The 24,074-nt window shown below is 37.9% G+C and overlaps 1 protein-coding gene across 1 annotated transcript in view; it reads right to left on the bottom strand.

The window, feature by feature from the left end:
- Positions 1 to 6,634: 6,634 nt before the first annotated feature.
- The window catches only part of LOC113075903 (collagen alpha-1(IV) chain-like), a 44,593-nt gene continuing 27,153 nt past the window's right edge, over positions 6,635 to 24,074 (bottom strand). The window contains exons 9-52 of the mRNA XM_026248556.1: positions 23,272 to 23,349; positions 23,074 to 23,136; positions 22,940 to 22,975; positions 22,801 to 22,839; positions 22,421 to 22,510; positions 22,271 to 22,306; positions 21,510 to 21,569; positions 20,954 to 20,989; positions 20,796 to 20,840; positions 20,656 to 20,689; positions 20,454 to 20,513; positions 20,321 to 20,356; positions 20,074 to 20,220; positions 19,791 to 19,868; positions 19,622 to 19,705; positions 19,471 to 19,541; positions 19,098 to 19,289; positions 18,763 to 18,931; positions 18,582 to 18,674; positions 18,376 to 18,480; positions 18,068 to 18,165; positions 17,822 to 17,972; positions 16,804 to 16,917; positions 16,552 to 16,719; positions 16,360 to 16,449; positions 16,092 to 16,244; positions 15,714 to 15,812; positions 15,511 to 15,600; positions 15,192 to 15,331; positions 14,983 to 15,109; positions 14,766 to 14,846; positions 14,464 to 14,562; positions 13,890 to 13,940; positions 13,542 to 13,727; positions 13,213 to 13,346; positions 13,034 to 13,106; positions 12,845 to 12,916; positions 12,062 to 12,190; positions 11,877 to 11,975; positions 11,545 to 11,757; positions 11,276 to 11,453; positions 11,073 to 11,187; positions 10,259 to 10,431; positions 6,635 to 8,988 (exon numbers count right to left, since the gene is read on the bottom strand). Coding sequence (XP_026104341.1) covers positions 8,907 to 8,988; positions 10,259 to 10,431; positions 11,073 to 11,187; positions 11,276 to 11,453; positions 11,545 to 11,757; positions 11,877 to 11,975; positions 12,062 to 12,190; positions 12,845 to 12,916; positions 13,034 to 13,106; positions 13,213 to 13,346; positions 13,542 to 13,727; positions 13,890 to 13,940; positions 14,464 to 14,562; positions 14,766 to 14,846; positions 14,983 to 15,109; positions 15,192 to 15,331; positions 15,511 to 15,600; positions 15,714 to 15,812; positions 16,092 to 16,244; positions 16,360 to 16,449; positions 16,552 to 16,719; positions 16,804 to 16,917; positions 17,822 to 17,972; positions 18,068 to 18,165; positions 18,376 to 18,480; positions 18,582 to 18,674; positions 18,763 to 18,931; positions 19,098 to 19,289; positions 19,471 to 19,541; positions 19,622 to 19,705; positions 19,791 to 19,868; positions 20,074 to 20,220; positions 20,321 to 20,356; positions 20,454 to 20,513; positions 20,656 to 20,689; positions 20,796 to 20,840; positions 20,954 to 20,989; positions 21,510 to 21,569; positions 22,271 to 22,306; positions 22,421 to 22,510; positions 22,801 to 22,839; positions 22,940 to 22,975; positions 23,074 to 23,136; positions 23,272 to 23,349 — 4,467 coding nt within the window. The 3' untranslated portion in view covers positions 6,635 to 8,906. The remainder of the gene's footprint in view (positions 8,989 to 10,258; positions 10,432 to 11,072; positions 11,188 to 11,275; positions 11,454 to 11,544; positions 11,758 to 11,876; positions 11,976 to 12,061; positions 12,191 to 12,844; positions 12,917 to 13,033; positions 13,107 to 13,212; positions 13,347 to 13,541; positions 13,728 to 13,889; positions 13,941 to 14,463; positions 14,563 to 14,765; positions 14,847 to 14,982; positions 15,110 to 15,191; positions 15,332 to 15,510; positions 15,601 to 15,713; positions 15,813 to 16,091; positions 16,245 to 16,359; positions 16,450 to 16,551; positions 16,720 to 16,803; positions 16,918 to 17,821; positions 17,973 to 18,067; positions 18,166 to 18,375; positions 18,481 to 18,581; positions 18,675 to 18,762; positions 18,932 to 19,097; positions 19,290 to 19,470; positions 19,542 to 19,621; positions 19,706 to 19,790; positions 19,869 to 20,073; positions 20,221 to 20,320; positions 20,357 to 20,453; positions 20,514 to 20,655; positions 20,690 to 20,795; positions 20,841 to 20,953; positions 20,990 to 21,509; positions 21,570 to 22,270; positions 22,307 to 22,420; positions 22,511 to 22,800; positions 22,840 to 22,939; positions 22,976 to 23,073; positions 23,137 to 23,271; positions 23,350 to 24,074) is intronic.

Genomic DNA, 24,074 nt, shown 5'->3' with positions numbered 1-24,074 from the left:
CCTGTAACTTCATGACCTAAACTTTCATTGCTCACCAGCAGTTTAGCAGTGTGATTTGTGGAATGTGTGTGTGTGTGTGTGTTTGTTTGTTTATGTATGAAAGGGTAATCCTGATCAGAAAAGCTCAAGTGGTTAGGTGATGATCTGGAGGATGAGCCTTTCACTTGATTTGGACTCATCAAAGGTCATAGCCTCTCCAATCGGCCACACTGTGTTCACCTCTAAGGTCTGCTGGGATTTGTACTGTACATAGATATTAAAACACACGCACTGAATGAGAAAACAACCTCGTCCATCATGGTACTGTAGCTTTACACAAGTACATAAATTAATCACCAATGATTTGTGCAACTTTTCCTTTTTCTTTCTACACGGGGCTCATGAATATTTAATCATTTTAATTAATTCAACGGATACTAATGCAATACTATACACGACACAATTATAAAGTACACACTTTTCAGTTCACACAACGAGAGATGATCATAATAGTGTGTGTGCAGAAAGAGAAGGTTCAGTTTGTTTGTTGTGGATTCAGCTTTAAAGGCCATGAACCCATTGGCTGATGTTATAGGCTGAAAACGGTTAGGGATCTTTTCAACCTGTCCAATCTGTCAATGACTTCACTACCAAGCCAAATCAAATTGTGCTGCATACACAAACATTTAGTGTGATATACTGTATAACACTCAGTGGCTTGCATTCTGGATGCAGTTTTGAGATTTTAGCACAGAATGTGACATATTATCTTACTTTGGATTCAACACAAGTTCAAATAGATAAAATTAAAAAACTCTGAATGAGTTTGTGTGATGGTTACAACAAGAGCCAGACTGGTAAGATTGATGTAGTGGAGAGATTCCAGCTTAATTTTACTGGTGAACAAAATGAAAGCTAAACTACTGTAGCACCGAACTAGCATATACTGGCATGGGAATTCAAGCTGGTCTTTTCAGCAGGGTTAGCCAACAAATAGCTAATTAAAAACATGAAAACTATAACAATATAAATGTTGGGTCATGAATCTGCAAGGCCATACGTCTTTGACCAATTTGCCATGGCCAGCAAAACAATGCTGGTTTGTAGTTTTGTAGTTAAACATTTCAGTATTTTGGTCCACCAGCTAAACCAGCACAAAACCAGCTTTAACCAGCATAAAGCAGCCTGCTGGTCTTTTCGGCACGTGTGCTGGGGGAAGGTTTCTGTCTGATTATTGCCAACATCAGAGTTATTTGGCAGACTGAGAGCTGTGTGGCACACACACGTAGAGTGTTCCAATAGCTTCCAGTCCTGGAACAAATATCTTGACTGAACCTGGCAGTATTCTAATATGAGACATAGAGGGTTTGCAGCCATACTCTATTTCCGTGACTCGCACACCAGGAAGACGAGAGTCCGTAACAATAAGCTGAAGAGCTAAAGAAAGAATAAAAACACTTGAGTTTTCAGTTTTTCTAAAAGAACGTAATATAGAATTAAGAGACGGAAGATGTGGAGAAAAAGACTTTGAATGCCTTACTGGCAGCATCGCATATAGCTAATGCTACACCTGATTAATAATTCAACACAACCAAGTCTTCCAGCCATTCCACATTTCACCCATGCGGCTATAGAACTGCTACATGTCAACACTGAACCAGAGGCTGTGCGACACTAATGTCTGAACGCTAAATGAAAGGCAGCCTTTAAAACGATTTACAGACCTATTCTACACACTAGGCAAAGAAAGCCATGGCTATAAAATGAGAGCATGCTGTAGTGTTATGAGAGCAGGTTGACAGAAAACTGCCATGACACTACAATATGAACAACAATGTTGAATGTTCTGCAGGATTTTTCTTTAAAGATTCAGTGCACACACACGTAAGCATATTGTATCTGGTCATATAACTGGGATTTGAAGCTGTGGCTAGCACATGCTTGGTGCCATGTGGTCAGAGGGTTATAGAAGGACACGCTCTGTCAGTATAAACTGACCTTATGTCCACCCTCCCCTAGTAACAGAGCTTAAATTAGTAGAGTCATGCATGCTTCAGACAAATAGACATGGTCAAACCAACTTCTATGTCACATGATCCTTCAGAAATAATTATAATATACTGATTTGGTGCTCAAGAAACATGTTTTTATGATTTTTTGTCATAATATTGAAAAACAGTTGTGCTGCTCAATATTTTTTTGTGGAAACCATGATATAAATATATATCATATAGTTTTTTTTTTTTTTTTTTGTATCGTTGACTATGTTCAATTCGATTTACAGACGGGTGATGCCCAGTGCATTGTGGGTGTCGAAGTTTCCCTACCTTCCTAGTGAAATGAAAGGTCCAGGCCTTTTCTGTTTTCTCTTAACATGTAGAATTATGTTCAGATTAATTATATTAAAATAATTATCCATTTAATTAAATGTGCTTATTTCACTCACATTAGTGAGGTTAATTCTTACTATCCAATTCCAAATCATGTATTACATTAATAAAACTACCTGCCAACTGCTGAGTAAGATGTTTACGCACCAAAGTCGATTTTTGCTCACATTTGGCAGCCAGTGGGTGTTAGTTTTGGACCCCGACTGGACCTTTTCACCCAAATTGCAGAATGTAAATACTACCTACTTTACAGCAAAACAATTGAATCCATTGCAGCTGCCATGCTTCTGTCAGACAGGTTCTGTAGACAAATCAAGTGTGCATGACACAACTAGTCTTACAAAAAAATACATGGCTCATGGTGTGTCAGATGGGATATATTAGCCACCTATGTAGGGCACTTTGGAGTGAGAACAATCATGGCTGCCATTCTGTAGGGTAAACCAAAGTACTCAAAACTGTAAAATAATATTAACATAATATCAATATACCATTGATTAACAACCTCAGAACTTATTGTCTTTAAAAGTTTACACTAAACATCAATTCCCCCGTGGAGAAAATGAATTGCATTTTACATCCAGAACATGACTGCAGCATTCTTCTGCTTCTGGTTTTAATTGTGCTACAAAGCCACAGTTGTTTGTGGGACCAACCCACAAATGGTTTTCTAACATTTTGGCATAGTCGGGATTGGTGAAAATATACACATACACATACTGTACAATGACAGTATGACATAAACACACATTTTGATTACGTGAATGTCTAAAATCAACTCGAGGATAAAAAGCAATAGAACATTTTACATATAGACGATTGGCGTTGATGTATGTTTCTGAACATGCCCACAGCAGTCGCAGGTGAACTCAGGTGACAGAGCAGTGGGAGTTGGCAATGCCAACAAGCCTTAGGCTGCAGCAGACCAAAACGTACCTCAGTCTTCCCTCATGACTCACAGCTCCATGAGCATAGGGCAGCAGAAACAGCTCTTTGTTTGGAAGAATGGAGTAACCTTAGGAAAAAAGGAGAAGAGTGTGGAGTGTTGAGACATGCCCTTTGTGCACTCTTGGCAAAAGATAAGCAGTGGGAGGAGGAACATGCTGCAAATCCATAGTATGAGCATTCAGGGCAAAGAACCATCATATCAGATAGACATGTTTTAACGTAAGCCTCCAGAAATGCCCAAAGCTTATCAAATGCACAGCGGTGCTACCAGAACCAATACAGCCTTAGCCAAGGTTAGGATATGATTTATTCACAGCATGCAATAATCTGATCAGAACTGTCCAAGTGAAAACAGATAATTATACACAACAGTCAGTACAACAGAGAGAAGTTTAGCTTTACGCTTCAAAATGGGATTTTAGGCACAGCGTATGTCTAAATACTACCTGTAAAAAAAAAAAAAAAACCTGACCAATGACAATGGGTTTCATAGGAGGGAATTTCATAACTTCTAAAATGTAAAACGGTAAAAACATGTACATATTTATTTGGGGGTAAACTATCCCTTTAAGGAGGTATTTTCTAAAAGTATTTAGACGTACAGAAACATCTTGGTAAACAAATAAAAAAATAAACAAGATATTACCTGATCCATTGCTCGATGCGGTATTGACTATTAGCTTTATTAAAAGAATTTAATCTGAATATATTTTTTAAATCTGTTTTTAAATATAATTATATTTACACTGACTCGTGTAATTTTATCCAACAGGATTGTTTAGTGAAACAAATAAAACATTTTAAAAATAAATCTACTGCTTAAACTTATTGATGAATCTGCTATTGTTTTCCCTCCAAAATGATGTAACTTCCCAGCCTGGTCTCATGTTTACATGTAGGTATTAATACGTAATATTTGACAAGCACAAAACATAAATGTTTGTATGTTTTTATCGATGCTAAAACTAACAATTTAGACATATCTCAACATTTAAAATTTAGAAATCGCTACGTATTTTAGTTAAAAATCGTAAAAATATGTACGTATCTTTTGTATCAAGATATTTGAATAAATGCATTTTTAGCATTGTATCAGTGAGCAATTTAGATTTTTAGACCTAAAGGCTTGGATTTGGGTCTGTTTCTCGCAGTCATATGGATTTCGAAGATTTAGATTATAGTGCACGAATAAAATTTCGTAATAATGTTTCGTTTTTGGTGTATTTTATAGTTGTATTGTAAGTCACAGCATGTGAAGACAATGCCTTTTGTGGCCCACGGCAAACTACATGACAAGTAATTCAAGATAAACGAATGCAGAAATGTAATTTATTTTAAGGTTTAAAGTGAAGTCTTGTTTAAAATTATGTAGGCCTTTTCTTGGAAACGAGCTGCCTGAAATGACACAACAAAAAATATTAAGTAAAACGAAAAAAACATTTAAATAGCAATTTAAAACATGGTTTTGATATGACAACTAAAAACAACTAATAATAAAATGAATGCCGCGATTTCAATATTCATAAAGATTTATTTTTAGATGTCATCATTAGGTCAGTTTTTGCATTTTAATGCTGAAAATACGTATGTTAAGTATTTGTATGTTTAGATGCTGAAAATATGTCAGTATTGTATGTTTTAGTGCCTGTAAAAATTTAAATGTACGTAAAATTACGTAAAATACATACAAATTATCTTGAGATCACGTTGAACTTCCAGTAGGGTGATGTCAAAGGAATATTTACTACAAATGAAGGTCAGGTCCACAAGAGAACATTATTTGACACAGGATCAAACCACAAATAATAAATTGATTAACAATTAAACAATTTATTAAACGATATTCTGAAGATCTGAGTTCGAAATGTTTTTGCCTGCTCTGTACCAGTTCTCCTTGAAGTTTGTCCGTTTCCAATCTGATCTATTGTGTCTGTCCCCATTCCTAGAGGTGTTCCCTTTGACCGATAGAGTTTCACAACACCATGAAACTCTTCTAACTAGTTTACTTCACTCAGGGTCAAAGGTCATCCATTCATACACGTCATTTTAACAGTAGCCCATGACTGAATGGGGTAAAAGGCTATGTTTGTCCAACAGAGAGAGAATGAGATTCCTACAAAAGTAGAGAGATGAAAGAGAAAGCTTATCTCTTCTCATGCTCATTGATCTGTGTGTGCAGCCCAGAACATAAGTGCTCTCACACACCACTTTACACATATCAGAGTACGCTGATAACCCCCAAAAAACTACAACCAGCTCGCAGAGGAACAGAAAGTAGCACACTTCAGTCCTGTCCCCTAATGCAGTCATCCGTTCTGAGCAGAGGGAGGGTTTTAAAGTCTGAGTCAGCTTATTGATCAATAATTATGAGCGAGTAAACATGTTTGAAGGCCAGCGAGGCCTTAGATATTATCTTTAAACATTACTAGGAAAACTAACAAGGAAAGCTTTCAAAAAATGGCCTTTCGTGACAGTGTCAGACTGGAGGTATTGGTGGAAAACGTTTTTCTTCAACAGAATTAAGGAAGGGCACAAATATAATGAAAATGTGAAGTTAGAAAGGTAGTTTCTCAGAGTATGCTGGAAAAATATTCCTGGAAATCCGGTTTCAGTAGTACACTTATTGTATCTCTAGATAGTTTCAACAGAAACCCTGTGGTTCAGAGTGAAACATTCTGTATGAGAGATACAAGTGTGAAAAGTTAGCGTGGCTTTCATCATTGACATGACTGACTTTGAGAATATATAGAGGATGGAAGTTGTGATACTGAGCTGTAAAGCAATGTAAATATTAAGAAAGGTACTCTGAAAAAATAATTTAAGCCTTGTTTTGTAAAATGATATACACTTGACAGGATTGAATTGTAGTAAGGGCTGCCACATTGAGTGTACTTGGATCGCCCTCTCCAGGCCAACCTAAGAAAGGGTGGATCTATCTATCTATCTATCTATCTATCTATCTATCTATCTATCTATCTATCTATCTATCTATCTATCTATCTATCTATCTATCTATCTATCTATCAATCCGTCCGTCCGTCTGTCCGTCCGTCTAAAAATAATAAACTAAAATAAATAAAGCTAATTCAAAACATTAATAAATACTATGATAATGTATAAATAACACTAAAATAATAATAACATACTTTCCAAAAATAATTTGCTTACCCTCGTGTAGTTCCAAACCTGTTTGACTTTTTTTTTTTTTTTTTTTTTTTCGTGAATAAAACTGACAAATCCATCAAACATTTATACAAACATTTTATTGCATTAAAAATTATAGGGTGGGGGCATCACTGAAATCATTTGACACTGAAAAAATATATATATATTTTAAAAAATTGCAATCAACTTATATTATTCGTTAATACTTCATGGGCAAATCAAAGATACAGCGAGTGTGTGAGATCAGTGACATTATAGTACGTATATATTGGCTCACATCCATGATTAAATTCTTGTAAGGCACTTTTAAATTTATGGAACAATTTGATGAACTCTGCTAAAAGGTCAACTGTGGGGATGGGGTTGCACTGATTAAACGACTAGTCGACTTCAGTGGTCTGCCATGACGCTTTAAGCTTGACGACGACTAGTTGCTTGTCCTATAGAGGGCGCAACAGGATAAGAAATCTTTGAAAGACCTCATTTACGCTCAATTTCCAAACAGTTAAAATTACAAATAAATGCATACTCTGAAAGGCTCTACAAGACGTGCGGTGTGATTATATTACTGGATGCTCAAAACTGAACAGGATAATGCACGGTGCTGCACTGTATCGCACACACATAGACTACAGACAGAAGTGCGTACATCACTCGCGGATCGCACACACACAGAATCATTCAGCACGGAAATCTATAAACACTGTTCTGTGGTTTCTCAATGAAATAGCTTAGAAACTGAAAAGTGCAAGCATATATTTCTTAATAACTAGATCCCACAGCTTCACTACTAGTAAAGACACGCTGCCAGGTAGAATTATTTCTCAAACGCAATTGCTCTCACTAATGCAGTCATATGAATGTGATGTTTGCTGTGCTACTTTATCTGATTTAGAACGAGCAGAAATCTGGGAGAAATATAATAACCCAAAGAGAAAAGAACTGATAAAAATGAGTTGTTATACGAGCAATAGCCACATGGGCAGTAGCACTGTGTCATATGCCATAGCTGTGCACAAGGTGTTCTAGTCTCAGCTCCAGACTTGTTTTTCCATTAATGATGTCATCAGTGACTAGTCGACTTCGACTTTCATCACATAAAAGTCAACTTTATAGTCATTTAACCCCTACTGCGTGGTAGGTTTTGGAGCGAGTAGTGTAGACTGAAGTCAAGTATTATCAGTGTAAAAAAAAAGGAAAAAAAAAGGAAAAATAATAAAATATAAAGTAAAAATAAAAATCATGAACAACAAATCCATTGTGTAAGGGGGACATGTGCCGGTTCTTTGGTCTGGTTGCTGGGACATTAAGACAAAAGAAACACAAGTCATATAACAGAATCCATAAACAATGTTCAAATTAAAGATGCTTACTTCAGACATTCTGGATAACCTCTTGAAGTTTGTTATAGATGTGGTTGAAATCAAGTCAGGTGAGCTTGCTGATGAGTTCAAGTCAACAGAGAGATAACAGAGGAGTCAACAAAAAGATGCAAAGGTGACTTTCTAGTGCACTTCTAGTCTGATTGAACAGATACAGAAGAGACGGTATGCCTATGTGTGAATGGAAATGAAGTTAAATAGCATCATGTGAAAACATTTGCACCAAAAGGAAGGTGGACCAGCACATATGAACAAGCACAAACTTCAAAACACAGATTCATAAATGTAAGTTTTCAGTCTGAAGGACACATTCTGATTAAAAAACAAAGTGCAGAACATTAAAGTTTATGTGCCACGATTGTCTTGTGCAGTGGTTAACACAGAGAAATCAGTGTAGAAAGGAAAAACCCCTTGGTGTTTAAACTCTCATCTCTTACGTTTCCATAAATAATTAAGTATAACAAAACCAATGGCATTTACCTGAAAAGATTAAGTGACAGAGTGTTAACTAAATAGAGCACTATATTTACAACAAAGCTTGATCTTTGCTTTTCCTACATCATACAGAGAGGGTGCTGACAAACTTACTGACTGTGAAGTAGGAAAACTTATATTTAATTCTATAATGTCAGTAGTGTTGCTCGATTATGCGTTTTAGAGAGTAATAAACAAGATATCTGCATCTGATCTCTTTAAGTGGGATGATAAATAATGCTGAAAAAAGAGAGCACGAGAAGGGCTGGATGGAATAGCATCCGATCCATGTGAGCTCTTGATGAATATGGTTACCTGCTTACTAATACATAAACTCAGTGCAAGTGTAAACAGGTGTTATCCATCAGACACAATGGAACAATGTTAGTTAAACATGAGTTAGTTATATGAGGCGAATGTGCCAGCAGATCTTGAAGTTCCATTGGTATAAATGATGAGACGGGTAGTTTTCTGTGGGTTCTTGAAGGTTTCCCAGAAGTAGCACCATACGATTGTAGTTTGTTTGTAAAACTGGAATATAAAGAGCAGACAGAGTGCAGAGGCTGGTCTAGACCCTCTTCATGCACACGTGACACCTGCTGATGTGAGTTCGTAGATCGCCAGCTTTTAGCGTTGTGGGGACGGGTTTCCTGTAACCACAATAAACAGACATTTAACAAGGGGACAGGAGAATTTATATATTTGTTTCTTAACATCTTGCAATTCTGACTTTTTTCTCTCGGCATTCAATATTAAAGCAATCAAACCATAGATGACCCTGGAGCACAAAACCAGTCTTAAGTCACTGGGGTATATTTTTATTTTAGCAATAGCCAAAAACACATTGTACGGGTCAAATTTATTGTATGGGTCAAAATTACCGATTTTTCTTTAATGCCAAAAATTATTAGGATATTAAGTAAAGATCAAGTTCCATGAAGATATTTTGTAAATTTCCTGTCATCAATATATCAAAACATAATTTTTGATTAGTAATATTCATTGTTAAGAATTCATTTGGACAAACTCAAAGGTGATTTTCTCAGTATTTAGAATTTTTTTTTTTTTTTGCACCCTCAGATTCCAGATTTTTCAAATAGTTGTATCTCGGCCAAATATTGTCCTATACTAATAAACCATGCATCAATGGAAAGTTTTTTGTAAGATGATGTAAAATTCCCAATATTGAAAAATTGACACTTAAGACTTGTTTTGTAGTCCAGGGTCACATATATTGTTTATATAAAAAAGTTGTCATTAAATTTTTTATTTTTATTCTGTTGTAGAAAATGGCAATAATAGGTCATATTGATCTGCATAATATTTGTAGGGTAACATTCTAAAACTGTATATATAATTATTAAGTAATTTATTAAAATATCTGATCAAATAAGTATTAAATTTATACTAAATAAAATATTACAATTAGATAAAATAAGATAAGTGTTTTGTAATCTTTGTACTCTGTACATTTTTAGTAAGTACTTTTAATTACATTTTAGTAAGTAATATTAATTAAAAAGATACACTTAACATGTAAGTAATTATTTTCTGGACCAATATTTTAATTGCATATAACAGTTTTTGTTATTATTCTAATATTTTTCAATTGACCTGGTTATTGGTTACATTAAGAAGGATGACTTTCATTTTTATTAATGCTTCAATACCATACTGAGACATAAAAACTATAAAAACGCTCCTAGAAATGATTGTGCCCTCTTGTGGTAAAAGAGAGGATTTACTGTGGTTTTGAGGTACTCTATGGGTGTAGCATATATACTGTAGCTTAAGTATTTCAAATAAACAAATAAGCCTTAGTACATGATATATTCTGTGTTAAACTGAAGAAACAATAGTGCATCCATAAACATAGTAAGAACCTACAAGGCAAAGAATATAAAGTGTGTGAAAGCTTACTTGAACATTCCGTTGTCCTCAATGGTGGCTAACCAGAAGCTGTAGGAATTAGCATAGTAGTTGCAGGTGCCTCGACCGTGACACTCGATGAAGGGAGCCGAGCGGAAATCTTCCAGACAAGAACCTGGAGAGGCCAGAGCCTGACCGGAGCCCTCGGCACCAGCACTGGTGTGCTATTACACAGAGACAGCGGAAGTCACAAGATCACATTCTCATATCATCCTGTTTATTAGCTCATATTGTAATGACCTTTGAGTACTGGTTGACAGGGTTGAACATCCTGTACTTTAGTTTGGAATTTAAAAAAATTAAATACAGGATTTTTTTATATAGGATATATAGATATATTTGGGGGGGAAATCAAGAATGATTAGGGTGATAATTATAATAATTAAAAAAAAAAAAAAAAAAAAAAATATATATATATATATATATATATATATATATATATATATATATATATATAGTACAGTACAACTGGAAAATTATATTATAATACTAATATATCTATAATCTTATCTATAATAATTTTTATTAAAACATTGAGCCTTTCTTTGAAGCATTTGCAAGCAAATAAAGATAAGTGCTGCTGGTTTCTAAATTAATGTCAGCACTGTTCATTTATACATTTGCAGCTCATAATACAGTGTTTCAGTGGCAACATTTATAGTAGGCTATATTAACCAAGATGCTATGAAACACCGTATCTCTGAACCCGACAGCACATATACCTATCTAATTAAACAGCGGTATTAGCGATTTGACTACTGGTATTTTGCCCAGCCCTAAAAACAAGCTTCTTTAGTCTCCTCACCATGACGAAAGAGTATCCCATCCAGAGAGAATCCCAACCTTGAGGGCAAGGAGGGATCCGGATGGTCTGACTGTGAACAGCTATCACCATAGCAGGAGCCTCACAAACTGCACATCTGTCACAGGAAAACATGCATGCACATGAGAAGGACGAGGAATTCTTTCTCACGGAAAACATCAAATGATTCATAAAAGATCACACACCTGCTGATGAAGGGTTTGATGTTCTGACCCGTAACAGGGGCCATGTTCATGGGCATGGGCTCGGGAGACGTGAGCCAGTACGAATAGTCATTACGAGACGCGAAGTTACATACATTGTTGATGTTGCAGAAGAGGAAAGGCATTGGGCTGAACTTCCTTAGGCAGCTACCAGCTGTCCCTATAGGGTAAAGAGAGCAGAACAGAGAGATTGTGTTACTTTGATTAATATTTCATAATATATACATGATCAGTGTGGCTGCTGTGCAGACCTAGGTCTTGTCCATGTGACCTCTCGTTGCCTTGGACATATAGCAGTGAGTATCCATCATAGATTGGCGTCGTTCCCTCTGGACATTGTGGAACACCAACACTCTGACTGTGGCGGGTTACGAGGAAGCCGTGGTCCATGGAGGAAGGGCCAGGATGGCCGATGCGACCTGGGATACCACTAGGCCCTGGAGGACCAGGGTACCCTCTGGGGCCTACAGAAAGATATTTAGGAAATAAATTAGCAAGCATTGGCAATCTTATAAATGAAAGTCATTTGAGAACTTTTCTTCTGTCTTGGATCTCTTAATATTTGATGTGTCTGTGCACCTACCAGAGGGTCCAGTTTGTCCAGGCTCTCCTTTGGATCCAGGATGTCCATTATATCCAGGTGTCCCATCATATCCTTTTATACCCTGAGTTCCCATCACACCTAGGAGCATGGTTGTGCATTAAGACATGTCAACTGACTGTTTTCATAAATTTGGAAGTTCAGATATTTGAAACTGAAACACTCACCCTGTTGTCCTTTCTGTCCAGGGACGCCTTGGATTCCAACTAGACCCGGGGGACCCTGAGGTCCCGGAAGACCAGGATCTCCTTTTATAAATGTCTTCGGCCCAGGGGGTCCAGGGGGGCCTTCGCTTCCTTATATTAAAACGTTAAAAGCAGAAATTTAGAAGAATGTTTATAATGAGCTATAGAGCATTCACACCTGAACTGCCCATTTACTATAGTAAAGACGTTTCACCACACATTCACGCTCAAATACGGATTTGAAGAAGCAGTTTGGTGGACACACAAAATGTGATCTCATACTTTGTGTGTGTAAATATATTGAGTTATGTCATTTGTCATTATGTGGCTGATGTATATTTCCTCTTTTATACATTCTAGACAATTTTTTCACATTGAATTTACAGAACTACAGATCCAAAGTAAAAAGCTGTGAAATATTTCTATTTTTATTATAAAATATTTCACTATATTTTAATACAATAATGATTATTATATTTTCAAGGCTACAACATTGACATTAAATTATGTTATATTTTACATTGTGATTTTATTCAGTAATAATAATAATAATAATAACAATAAAAAGAATACCGTTATTATTATTGTTATTATTATTATTGTTATTATTATGTACAATAATGTAAACCATAAAGCAATACATTTAAAGTCTACTACCAATATGACATTAGCTACGTATATCAATCAAATGTTCATATGAATAAATGTGGATAGACGTTATTAATATAATTCAATGGAAAACTGAGTCGAATTTTTTGTTCATACCTCTGTGACCAGGGAATCCTCTGTCACCTCCGTCACCCTTAGAGCCGATCACTCCTCTCTCACCCTTCATACCTGGAATGACACAGAGCCACTCAAACTTCCATCTCTATCAAACGTTGCCTTTTATAAATATGAAGTATGATAGTCAGAAAATGCACTGCAACATCCTGTCAAGTTCAATTTTCTTACCAGGGAAACCAGGAACACCCTGTTGTCCCATCTCACCCTTTGGTCCATTATAACCAGGCAATCCGGGCTCACCCTACAGAGCACAGCTGTATTAAATGATCTACTATCCTTTTTATGATCTACTATCTATCCTTTTAAAGGCACTATTTTTATTATAGAAGACGAAGCCTTAAACTCACAGGAACACCAGTGAAACCTTTGTCCCCCTTATACCCATGAGAACCTTGTGGGCCAGGGAAGCCCACATCTCCCTTTTCTCCTTTAGCTCCAGCACTGCCAGGTATTCCAGGTGGGCCTTGATAACCAGTCACACCTGTGGTAAAAATGTGATGTGGGCGTAAGATGACGCAGAACACATCTGTCACTCCTGTTTCACACACCATTCTTTGGCTAACAGGAGGGACAACTACATTTTATAACCATAATGATCCCCTTACATTTTCTTACAACTAATAATAGGAATATTCTTTCACAGAATGTCCTTAATAGTGAGGTGTTAAGGATTCACCTCTTTCTCCCGGCTGTCCCTGAGCTCCCCTGTCCCCTTTAGGGCCCTCAAGGGATGCTCCTGGAAGTCCTCTCTCTCCAGGCCATCCTTGGCTCCCTTGGAATCCTGGCAGTCCCTTCTCACCTTTGGTTCCAGGAATACCTGGACTCCCGGCCAAACCAGGAAGACCAGGGTTGCCTCTGTCACCTGTGTGGAAATAAGAATAAGTATTAATTCAAATTTGTTTCTTTTCACTAAACTATCCTTAATTTATACATTGAAAATCATTCATTTTAAGTAGACCTCCCAGTGCTCCATAAATGACAACCTAATTATTATGATTAATTATTAGGGATATGTGATTCTGACCTTTGCTGCCAGGTTCTCCGCTTGCTCCTGTCAATCCTATACCAGGTATACCTGAAGAAGAGAAACAATTGTTTGTCATGAAGCTGGGTCTCACTAACAGTACATATGCACAAATGTGTGCATTTCAACAGTATACAAATATGTTCACAAACAGATCATGATGCATCAGTTACTTGTGTTCTAAAATGCAATCAAAATGTATTAAAAGTGTAGGAAGAACTAAAACCATACATATGCAAAAAAGACAAACCAATAAAGCTCAAATTTTAAATCATCCAAAAAGGGGCGGTTCTCCACAGAATTTGACTTGATGCTGATTGGACTATATATCCAGAGGCAGAATAAACAGTCTAGAACAGTGATAGCTGTGGTTGAATGTGACAGAAAAAAAATTCCTTGCTTTTGCATTGCTGGTTCATCGCCCTATCCTCCTAATGAAGAAATCTGACTATGCAATCGTTGCTGAATTAGAGACCCACTGTCCCTAAAAGAGTCTTTTAAGAGTCCAAGATATGTGCACTACTCTAAAGCACTTTTTGAGCTACCTTTCACTTTGAGAGCTACATAATCTTACCGGGTTCTCCTCTTTCTCCATTGAATCCAGGAATGCCATCTACCCCTGCATTGCCTCTCTCCCCAGGCTGACCTGGTGGACCCTGTAGACCAGGCTCACCTAGTCAAAAAATAATAATAAATATTATTATTAGGAATTTTCACCACTGAATGTATAGAGGTCATTTGAGGCTTGCATTAAATAAACTTCAAGCGCACTTGTGTTTCTAAGAAGGTTTCTAAGATAAAGAGACTTTTTCAGTGTGTCTAGCAACATTATGGGTGCCTTAAACATATATCAAGGGAAATTTCAGTTTGACTTACCTGGACGTCCGTGAAACCCAGGTTCTCCTGGAGACCCCGGCAACCCACTGACACCTTTCTCACCTGGTCTCCCTGGACTGCCTGCTCAGAAAATAATATGATTGGTACAGTGTATTATAAGAAAAATGATTGTATTAGTGTCTCAATGTGTTAAAGACACTGGCTGATAAACAGTGTATTTCAGTGTAATTTGCATTAGTCATTATAATCATCTTGCCTGGGTAACCAATCGATCCTGTGTCTCCTTTATGTCCTTGAATTCCAGGAGCTCCTGGGATGCCCATTGTACCCTTCTGTCCCTTCTGTCCAGGTTCCCCAGGGGAACCAGGGGTGCCAACATTTCCCTGTAAGTATGAGAAATACCAAGTAAGACTTATACTGTATTGTTAATGTACTTTTTGTTTATACTAAAACAACAACACAAACCTTCACTCCAGGGGGACCGGGGATTCCCGTTCCTGGTAAACCAGGCTCTCCTCTATCTCCTTTGGGGCCATCAACACCTTTAAATCCAGGATGTCCCGGAGACCCACTAACACCCTGAATACCTTTTGGTCCCACTGAACCTAAAGAACCACAAAATGTTAACTTAAAATTGATCAAACGGCAATCAACAATACTAGAGTTTATTATTCATAATAAAACTGCCTCAATGATTAATACTAATTTGTATTATTTAATATGTTTTCTTCTTTTCTTTATTTGTTTTCAACCCACATGCAGAAGTGGAGAGCACTATATTTACCTGGGTATCCCATGTCTCCTCTTTGACCTGGGTTTCCAGGTTCTCCAGTTCCTCCTTGCTCCCCAGGGACTCCAGTGTCTCCTTTCTCACCTGGAGTGAAGCCACAATAATCAAATAATGTTCTCTTAATAACATTACTGAATCATGATACTTAACAGCTACCATCATTTTAATTTGAGTACAGATTATTATCAGGGACTAACCTTGCTGTCCATGTGAACCAGGCATTCCATCTTTTCCTGGCATTCCAGAGTCTCCAGGTGTTCCAGGAAACCCCTTTTCTCCAGTAGGACCAGGATCACCTGATAGACAAGGATAAAATATAAAGACAAATCAGTTTATAGTTCACTGATTTTAAATCAGACACCAATGGAAGCAAACAATCCAGAGATGTGTGCTTCCTTGAAACTCTTTTATTGCAAAATTATTAGATCATTTAGATCATTTTCAAAACAACAACAACAAAAAAATGTCTGAGAACACTGTTAACATTTTTTTTTGAAAATTTTTGTTGTTGTTCTGTTGCATGGAAATTAGTTTTGGTCCTGAAACCTCTATGACAAACACCTCTCTCTCCATACCTCTGTTTCCTCTGTCTCCTTTGTCCCCTTTAAAGTTGTCCATTGGATAATCAGTAATGTTTCCAGGTGGCCCCTGTGAACCCATTTCTCCTCTCTCACCCTTGATACCTGGATCACCAAACTCTCCCCTGATCCCAATCAAACCGGGGTCACCTGAAAGAGACAGAACGAACTGAAGATTTAGCTTATGCAACTCTAACTATGACCCTGTCAAATGAAGATAACAACATATTATTTATTCCAAATAACAGGAATTGTGTTCTAATACCTTTTTGTCCAGGTTCTCCAGGGTTCCCATCAGGCCCTGAATACCCAGGAGGTCCTGTCATTCCCATTATTCCAATTTGTCCTTTTGGACCTGATAAAACAAACAAAAAAACATCAACATATGAATCAGTTTAAGGTAAACAAACATGTGCGAGGAGAACACCAGGAATAATGGGTATCAAGAAACTCTCACCACGTTCACCAGGGAAGCCATCTCTTCCTGGAGGTCCTTGTTCTCCTGGCAAACCCTTATATCCTGCTAGACCTGGGACACCAGGGCTACCTCTGTCACCTGGAGGGCCAGGCATGTCTACACCAGGTAGGCCTTGATAACCTTTCTCACCCTTTATACCTATCTGGCCTAGGGCATCATCCAAACAAGTTACATACCATGTACCATACCTTACATAAAACTTTGCGGGTGCTATTCAATTGAAAAACTCACCAAAGGGTCCAGGGCGTCCAGGTGGGCCCATTGGTCCAGGTGGTCCAGGTTCTCCGAGCTCTGGAGGACCTGGTGGCCCCATCGCACCACGAGCTCCAGGTGGTCCAGGGTTACCTGCAAAAGTCAATATTAATGTTATTATACACCCTGAATACATCCCCTTTCATTTCTTTCAAGCCATTTCTCCAACACTCTCTTCCTGGAGGTGAAAACACTTGAGGCACTGAAATCATTGACTCACACCTTCCTTACAAGAATACATCCACTTGTCTGAACTGGCCATCATAAAAACTGCACCTCATTTGTTGAATCTTACCTCAAATCTAAAAAGCAGCATACTGTTCTACCTGACCCTCAAATGCCCCACAGTCATTGTGAGAAAATCTGCATGCCTTGCCAGTTTAAAAACACTAACATCAACGAAAACAGCCAGGAACCTGAGGAAAGTGTTTGGCATTGATCATGTACATAGATTTCCACTCAACATGAAGATCTGATGGTTCCTTGTCCAGGCGCTTGTCATTACAGATGAACTACTGCAGTGCTCTACTGTCCTTCAAGCATACACAATGCAACCTATGCAAAGTATTGGCTGGTATGATTTCCTTTAAAAATATATATTTATATACATGTTATTGGCAATTTTGTATGGTCAACTTTTCTCAGGAGAAGATCAAACTGGTTGTACTTTAACCTGAAATGAGACTGGAACACTGGGACACCTTCCTTAGCTTTTGTCCTTATTTAAATTCACCAAGAGAATCCCTACAATGTTAAGTTTAATAAAGCCACAACACATATTTTTTTCTACTTTTGGCAATGCATCAGTGAAACCAACGGGATGTTTTTTCTAATGCTCATATGATTTTACTCTTTTGATCTCAATTTCTGAACTCAACTCCCATGAACAAAAGCGTCTGCTAAAAGTTTCTTAGTCAGTTCTAAAGGAAATACTTTCTGAACATCTGTTCAGTAATCTATTCAAATGTATTATGAGAAACCTACACAGTAAATGTACCTTTGAATCCCTGTAATCCAGGTGGCCCAGTAAGCCCCTCAATTCCAGGAACCCCTGGCATTCCAGGAATACCCTTCTCCCCTGGAAATCCTGGCACTCCTGGATAACCTATGGCACCTTTGGGACCAGGAAGACCCATGCCAGGTTCACCCTATATATGATAAAGTTTAAGGTCAATTAAAAAAGTGACCCATTTCGTTATAACTATAACACATTAAAAAGTCTAAATGACATCCACCATCATACTTTTTGACCAGATGTCCCTGCACGACCAGGCCGGCCATCCTGACCTGGTCGACCAGGCTCTCCTGGAATCCCAGCAGGACCTGGAATCCCAGAGTATCCTAGAAGAGGGAAAGATGGATAGTCAGAAAGGTATTACAGTCTAGATTGAATAGTTGAAACATAATTTGACACCAATTTATGCAAAAGTCAGTCTCAACTATTCTTTGCCATTTTATCAATAGTGAACTTTCAGGTTTAATTATTAAACATGCAGAGGATTAACACATTTCACCATTAAACTAAATTTGACGCCTATAGACACTACTTGCCTTTTGGCCCTGGGGGCCCAGCAGGGCCGATTCCTGACAGTCCAGGGTCACCTTTGTCTCCTGGGAATCCTGGATTTCCACGTTCACCTGGAAAACCTGTGTCACCTGAGTGATAAAGTGAAAGAGACGTCAACACAACCAGCTTTGTATCAGAGCATTGCATATAATTATAAGCAGGATGACACATTAGCAGAACCTGAATTTACCTTGAAAACCAGGTCTGCCAGTCTCTCCACGAGGTCCTGGGGCACCCTGAGGTCCAGGTAAACTTTTACTTTTACCAGCTTCGCCTTTAGCTCCTACAAAGATATTTGAGATTGTGACTGTTTTAAAGAACAGAACGATGACAACCTGTGGATAAGCACATTTTTACTCTAAATCACTGACCTGGAAATCCTGGCCTTCCTGGTGCACCAGGCAAACCTTCTGAGCCTTTTTCACCAGGTTCCCCTGGCCGACCTATGCCTGGAATACCTGGGGGACCTCTCTCACCTGGAAGGCCGGGTAGACCACGATCTCCATCTAGGCCACGATCACCCTTAATACCAAATCTTGCCTAATAACAGAAACAAGATTTCTGAGTCAAATTAACATATATTACATGTTTAACAAAACATTGCAGTATAGACAGTTGGATTCAGATACACTGTAAATTAGATGCAAAAGTGGATTCAGCTATTTGTCAAGTCTGTTTGGTCAGATCTCTCAGACTTTGTACTCACAGGCTCTCCCTTGGGTCCAGGTTGCCCTGACCGACCATCGTTTCCTGGGAGCCCATCAACACCAGGGAATCCTCTGTCTCCAGTAGTACCAGGTAAACCCTTATCTCCTTTCAGCCCTGGAGCCACAAAGATATCACCAGGCTCACCATGAGCACCAGGGGCACCCATTAAACCTGGAGAGCCTTCCTGACCCTAAAATTCAAGGAAAAGCAAGAAGAAAGGTACAATTCATACTGAGATTCTGCAATGTTTGCATCCTCATTTATAGTGGGCACAGTGCACTACTCATGCATTTGTATCCAGGAATTTTTTTTGCTTCCACAAAAACATATAAAAGTAATAAATGTTAAATTATAATGGAAAATATACATACAGGAATTCCAACAGACCCAGGAGGTCCTGTTACACCCTTCTCTCCTTTACTCCCCACATGTCCAGGAAAACCTAAAATGAAAACATCCAGTGTGATGCATAATCTCATAAAGAACATGCATAAAAAAAAAGCCTTGCTCGTTGCTTCTCACCTTGCTGACCCTTTGGTCCTGGAGGACCAGGCAAACCGGGTGGCCCAAAAACAGTGCAATCTGTGCATGTTTCACCTTGATCACCTGAAAGAGCCAAAAAACACTCAGAACCAATTTTAACGAAACCAAAACTACAGTAAACAAATGGATGATTGAATGACCTCCTTACCTTTCTGTCCTATCTCTCCTTGCAACCCAGGAGGTCCAGGAGGGCCTTTATCTCCTTTTTCGATATTACATGTTTCATCTAAAATAAAAGTAACAATGCCCATGAGACTTTGGAACGGGCAATCAAAGAAACCACCCAAGACCCTTTATACATTGTGTCTAATCACTACCAGATGTTAACCCAATGTGCATATCATAAATATCAAAGACTTTTTCTTCGTTTAATATTATGTTTAATATTACAGCATGAAAAAAAGCAATTTTGTGTTTGAAGATGTTCTTACTGATTGGTCCTGGCGGTCCAGGGGGGCCTGGTTGTCCATCAGCTCCTCTTGAACCGTTAAGAGACAGTCCATCAGCTCCTTTATCTCCCTTATGGCCAATCTCTCCAGGGACGCCAGGAGGTCCAGGAGGACCAGGAATATACCTGCCTAAAGTAAACCACGATCATGAAGGAAACGGTCATTATTTTAAACTACTACATTATGCTGACCTAATTCAACCTAACACTTAATCAGAGTGTTTTCTTACCTGGGGGTCCAGGACCTCCACTCTCTCCTGGAGAACCTAATAAATGAAGAAAACAGTTGAACAGATAAAGACAGACTATGTGCAGACTATGACAGGACAACTAGATACTGACAAGACATTCTGAAGATATTACCTATCGCTCCTTGTGCTCCAGGGGGCCAGGACGACCAGGAGGGCCAGGAAGACCACCACCCTGTAAGATAAGCGGCTACCAGTTCATAACATTGATCTAAGCCAATCAGGTGCAGAAGTAGTGCGTGGTTTTGTAAGTGTTCAGTAAAGATTCAGTACAGCAGGCATAATCTGAGTTTTTATGGAGTTGTGTAACCACTTACATATCCTGGTGGTCCTCTGTCTCCTTTTTTCCCCCTAACATGAACAAACGTCATAATATAAATAAATAAAAATAAAAATGTATAGCAATGCATTTTATGTCTAGAGGTACCCCATGGCCCTTCAAGATGGGATTTCTTACCTGAAAGCCATGATAGCCAGGATTACCCGTTATGCCCCGATCCCCCTATCACAATCAAAGGGATTTAAAAATAAGTATTTCAAACAAGAAAGTATGACTAACTACAATCGAATTTAGCAGGTATCCACATTGCTGATGAGATCTGAAGATCACCAGACCTTTTCTCCATTCTGTCCATCTTTTCCTGGTTTCCCCTTTGAAAACATAAAGTGAAGCTCAGATTTCACATCATATATAAAACATTATCATACAGTATGATGAGATAGGTCACCAATCATTACTAAAACAAATCAAGATGACCAGTTATTGTATGGCTTAAGACACTTTATGGCTTAGAAGATGAATACAGTTAAGATTGATTATTAACCTTGAAATAGTACACAAAGTAAATGAGTGACATTGATAATAAGGTTAATTTTACAGATATTCAAGATGCTCTATGAAGATGAGGTTTTATGCAAACGTGTGGAGTTAATGCAGCTTGTTTGCTGCTGTCTAACACAAAATAAGGATAAGTCGAATACTACAGCATTCTTAAAACTATAAAAATGTGTGGATTTTATGATGACAGTATTATTAAATTAGAAAAGCAAATTTTCGCTAGTGGTGTATGAAATTTGGACCCCACTGAATGTAACAGTTAAAGTTGACTGATTTATGATGAATATATTTAATAAGTAAATATTCAGTTGTGTTCTCGTACAGGTCACTTACGATTGGTCCCGGTGGTCCTGGTTCACCTTTGATTCCATGTTGATGTGGTTCACAAAAACCCTTGGTAATGAAGGCAAAGGCAAAAATAATTGTTATTACTAGGGTGACATTATGAGCCATTTTCCCAGGACGCGTCCTTGCCAGGATTTTTATATTGCCCAAAATATCCAGATTTTGGCTGTTTGTGCTGTGCAGATCGATCATTGTATGACATTCATAAGAGCTATAGAGAGCAGAGCAGACGGCTCCTTGTGCATTCAAATCACTCTCTTAGTACTCTTGTGTCATACAATGATCGGTGCACAGTTGAATGAACGAACAAACACCTAACATGTGCATGTATTTGCATTGCTTTGATCGTCCTCTGTAGATCTGACCTTCTCACACCATACGATTGGTTGATTATGTAACATACCTGCAAGTTATTGGTCAAACTACTTTGGATGTTTTAGGCAATATAGAAATCCTGGCTCATATAGTCACCTTTGTTATTACTATCCCCTTCAAATTCAATTCACATTTATTTGTATAGCGCTTTCCACAACACACATCATTCCAAAGCAGCTATGATTAGATAAACTCAGAGAGTCAATGATTTAAACAAAAGGTTACATTTTCTATTACAGGTCAGAGATGATATATCATCATATATAATGTATGCACAAACTCATATAATATTATAATATATACAATTGTAGAACAGACTCTGTACAGTGTGGTTCTATTTGTATTTCAGTCCACAATTTTGTGCTTCCACTTACCTTTTCTCCTTTCTCTCCGTTAGAGCCTCTTTCACCCTAGAAAATATAAAAGATACATGGAACACTTAATAAGGCAACTTAGATAAAAGAAATGTAGCCTCCAAGATTTTGGACACTTAAACCACAAATAATTTCTTTTTGATATCATACCGGTGGTCCAGGTATAAAAATAGTCTCAGAGACTCCATGTTCCTCTCGTCTCCCTGGTGGACCAGGAGGACCGGATAAACCTATTTCTCCCTGAAGAAAAAAAGAAACAGGAAATTATATGATATGATATTTAGTGAGACTAAAACAGAAAAGATGCCAATCAGCTTTGGTGATGCAACAGGTGAGAAGTGCAAATGGGCTACAGAGTTTGATGCTTATGCTTGTTGTTTGTATCATATTGTCAGTTTCCAGTCATGTTCAATAGCAGGAAGTACTTAGTTTAGATCTAGTTTATTACTTTGTGTTTGCCTGGCTCAAGCATATGCTGCAAGTGTTATTATAGGTATTATAGGATGTTTTTTGAGCCCAGGGTTCCTCACCTTTTGTCCTTTCTCACCAATAAATGTCAGCTTGTCACCCTAAAAAAAGGATGGGTAAGACAGACACTGGTCACTTCAGTGAGTCTAGACTCAAAAGTTATCATATATTCAATAGATTTGAAATGAGTGAAAGGGTTACCGGCTCTCCCTTTTGGCCATGTTCACCAGACCTTCCCTTCAAAGAACAATTGCATATTGTGAGATTCTGGAGCAGGTTCACTGGTGTTGGTTAATTGTGCTTTAGGTTAAACTACTTTTTAACTTTAGACTTACAGGAGGTCCTATTGGTCCAGGTGGGCCGACTGGCCCTTGTTGTCCAGGATATCCTTGTTGTCCCTAAAAAAGAAAAGAAAAATCAGACAAAGTTTGGAAACAATGGAACATGTTAGAATATAAAACAGAATATAAAAGTTATCAATAGTAAATGCGTATTTTCAACATGAACACAAAGTAGTGCATTAAAATCATTACGGGTGAACCAGGTGGTCCGGGCAAGCCCCTGTCTCCTTTCTGAGGGATGGGTACTCCAATGACACCACCTGGATCTCCCTATGAGAGTGTAATAGGAGCATACACAAATTTCACTAAAACATTTTCATGTCAATAACTAATGAACTATGCTACTTAAGAATTCATTATTCTGAAAACATAATTCATTATTAGTGATGTCTTTTATCATATTACCACTGTTTTATAAAAGCAACTATGCATGGGAGAATGTACGTTCTATTGATTTTACCATGGTTTTGGTTGTTTTAGGCGTTCTTCTTAACTCACGTTAAGCTTCTTTCCAATTTTCAACCAGCTTTATATTGTGACAATGTCAGTAGCATAGTTAAATTATCAATGTGCACTCTTACTCCATGTTACCCATACCCAGATTAATTTGTGCTTCATAGACAGCAAAGTTTAATTAAAAGCCAAATAGTGAATTACCACTTTAAGAACACCCCATCTTTATGGTAAAATCATATATGGCCGTTCTTGACTTAATGCTTTATTATGCAAAACTAAGTTAAATGTATTCCATTTTCCATGATCATATTACCTCAATTTTACAGTCTCTGCACTGGCTACCTATTAAGTTCTGTATCAGTTACGGTCAATGGTTTAGCTCCAGCGTACCTAACTAGCCTTCTACCACGTTACAATCCATCACGCACCCTAAGGTCACAAAACGCTGGACTTTTGGTAGTTCCTAGGATAGCAAAGTCCACTAAAGGAGGTAGAGCTTTTTCACATTTGGCTCCCAAACTCTGGAATAGCCTTCCTGA

Source organism: Carassius auratus, unplaced genomic scaffold (genome assembly GCF_003368295.1).
Source record: "Carassius auratus strain Wakin unplaced genomic scaffold, ASM336829v1 scaf_tig00017957, whole genome shotgun sequence".
Classification (NCBI taxonomy): Eukaryota; Metazoa; Chordata; class Actinopteri; order Cypriniformes; family Cyprinidae; genus Carassius; species Carassius auratus.
This window is presented reverse-complemented; position numbering and strand designations above follow the sequence as displayed.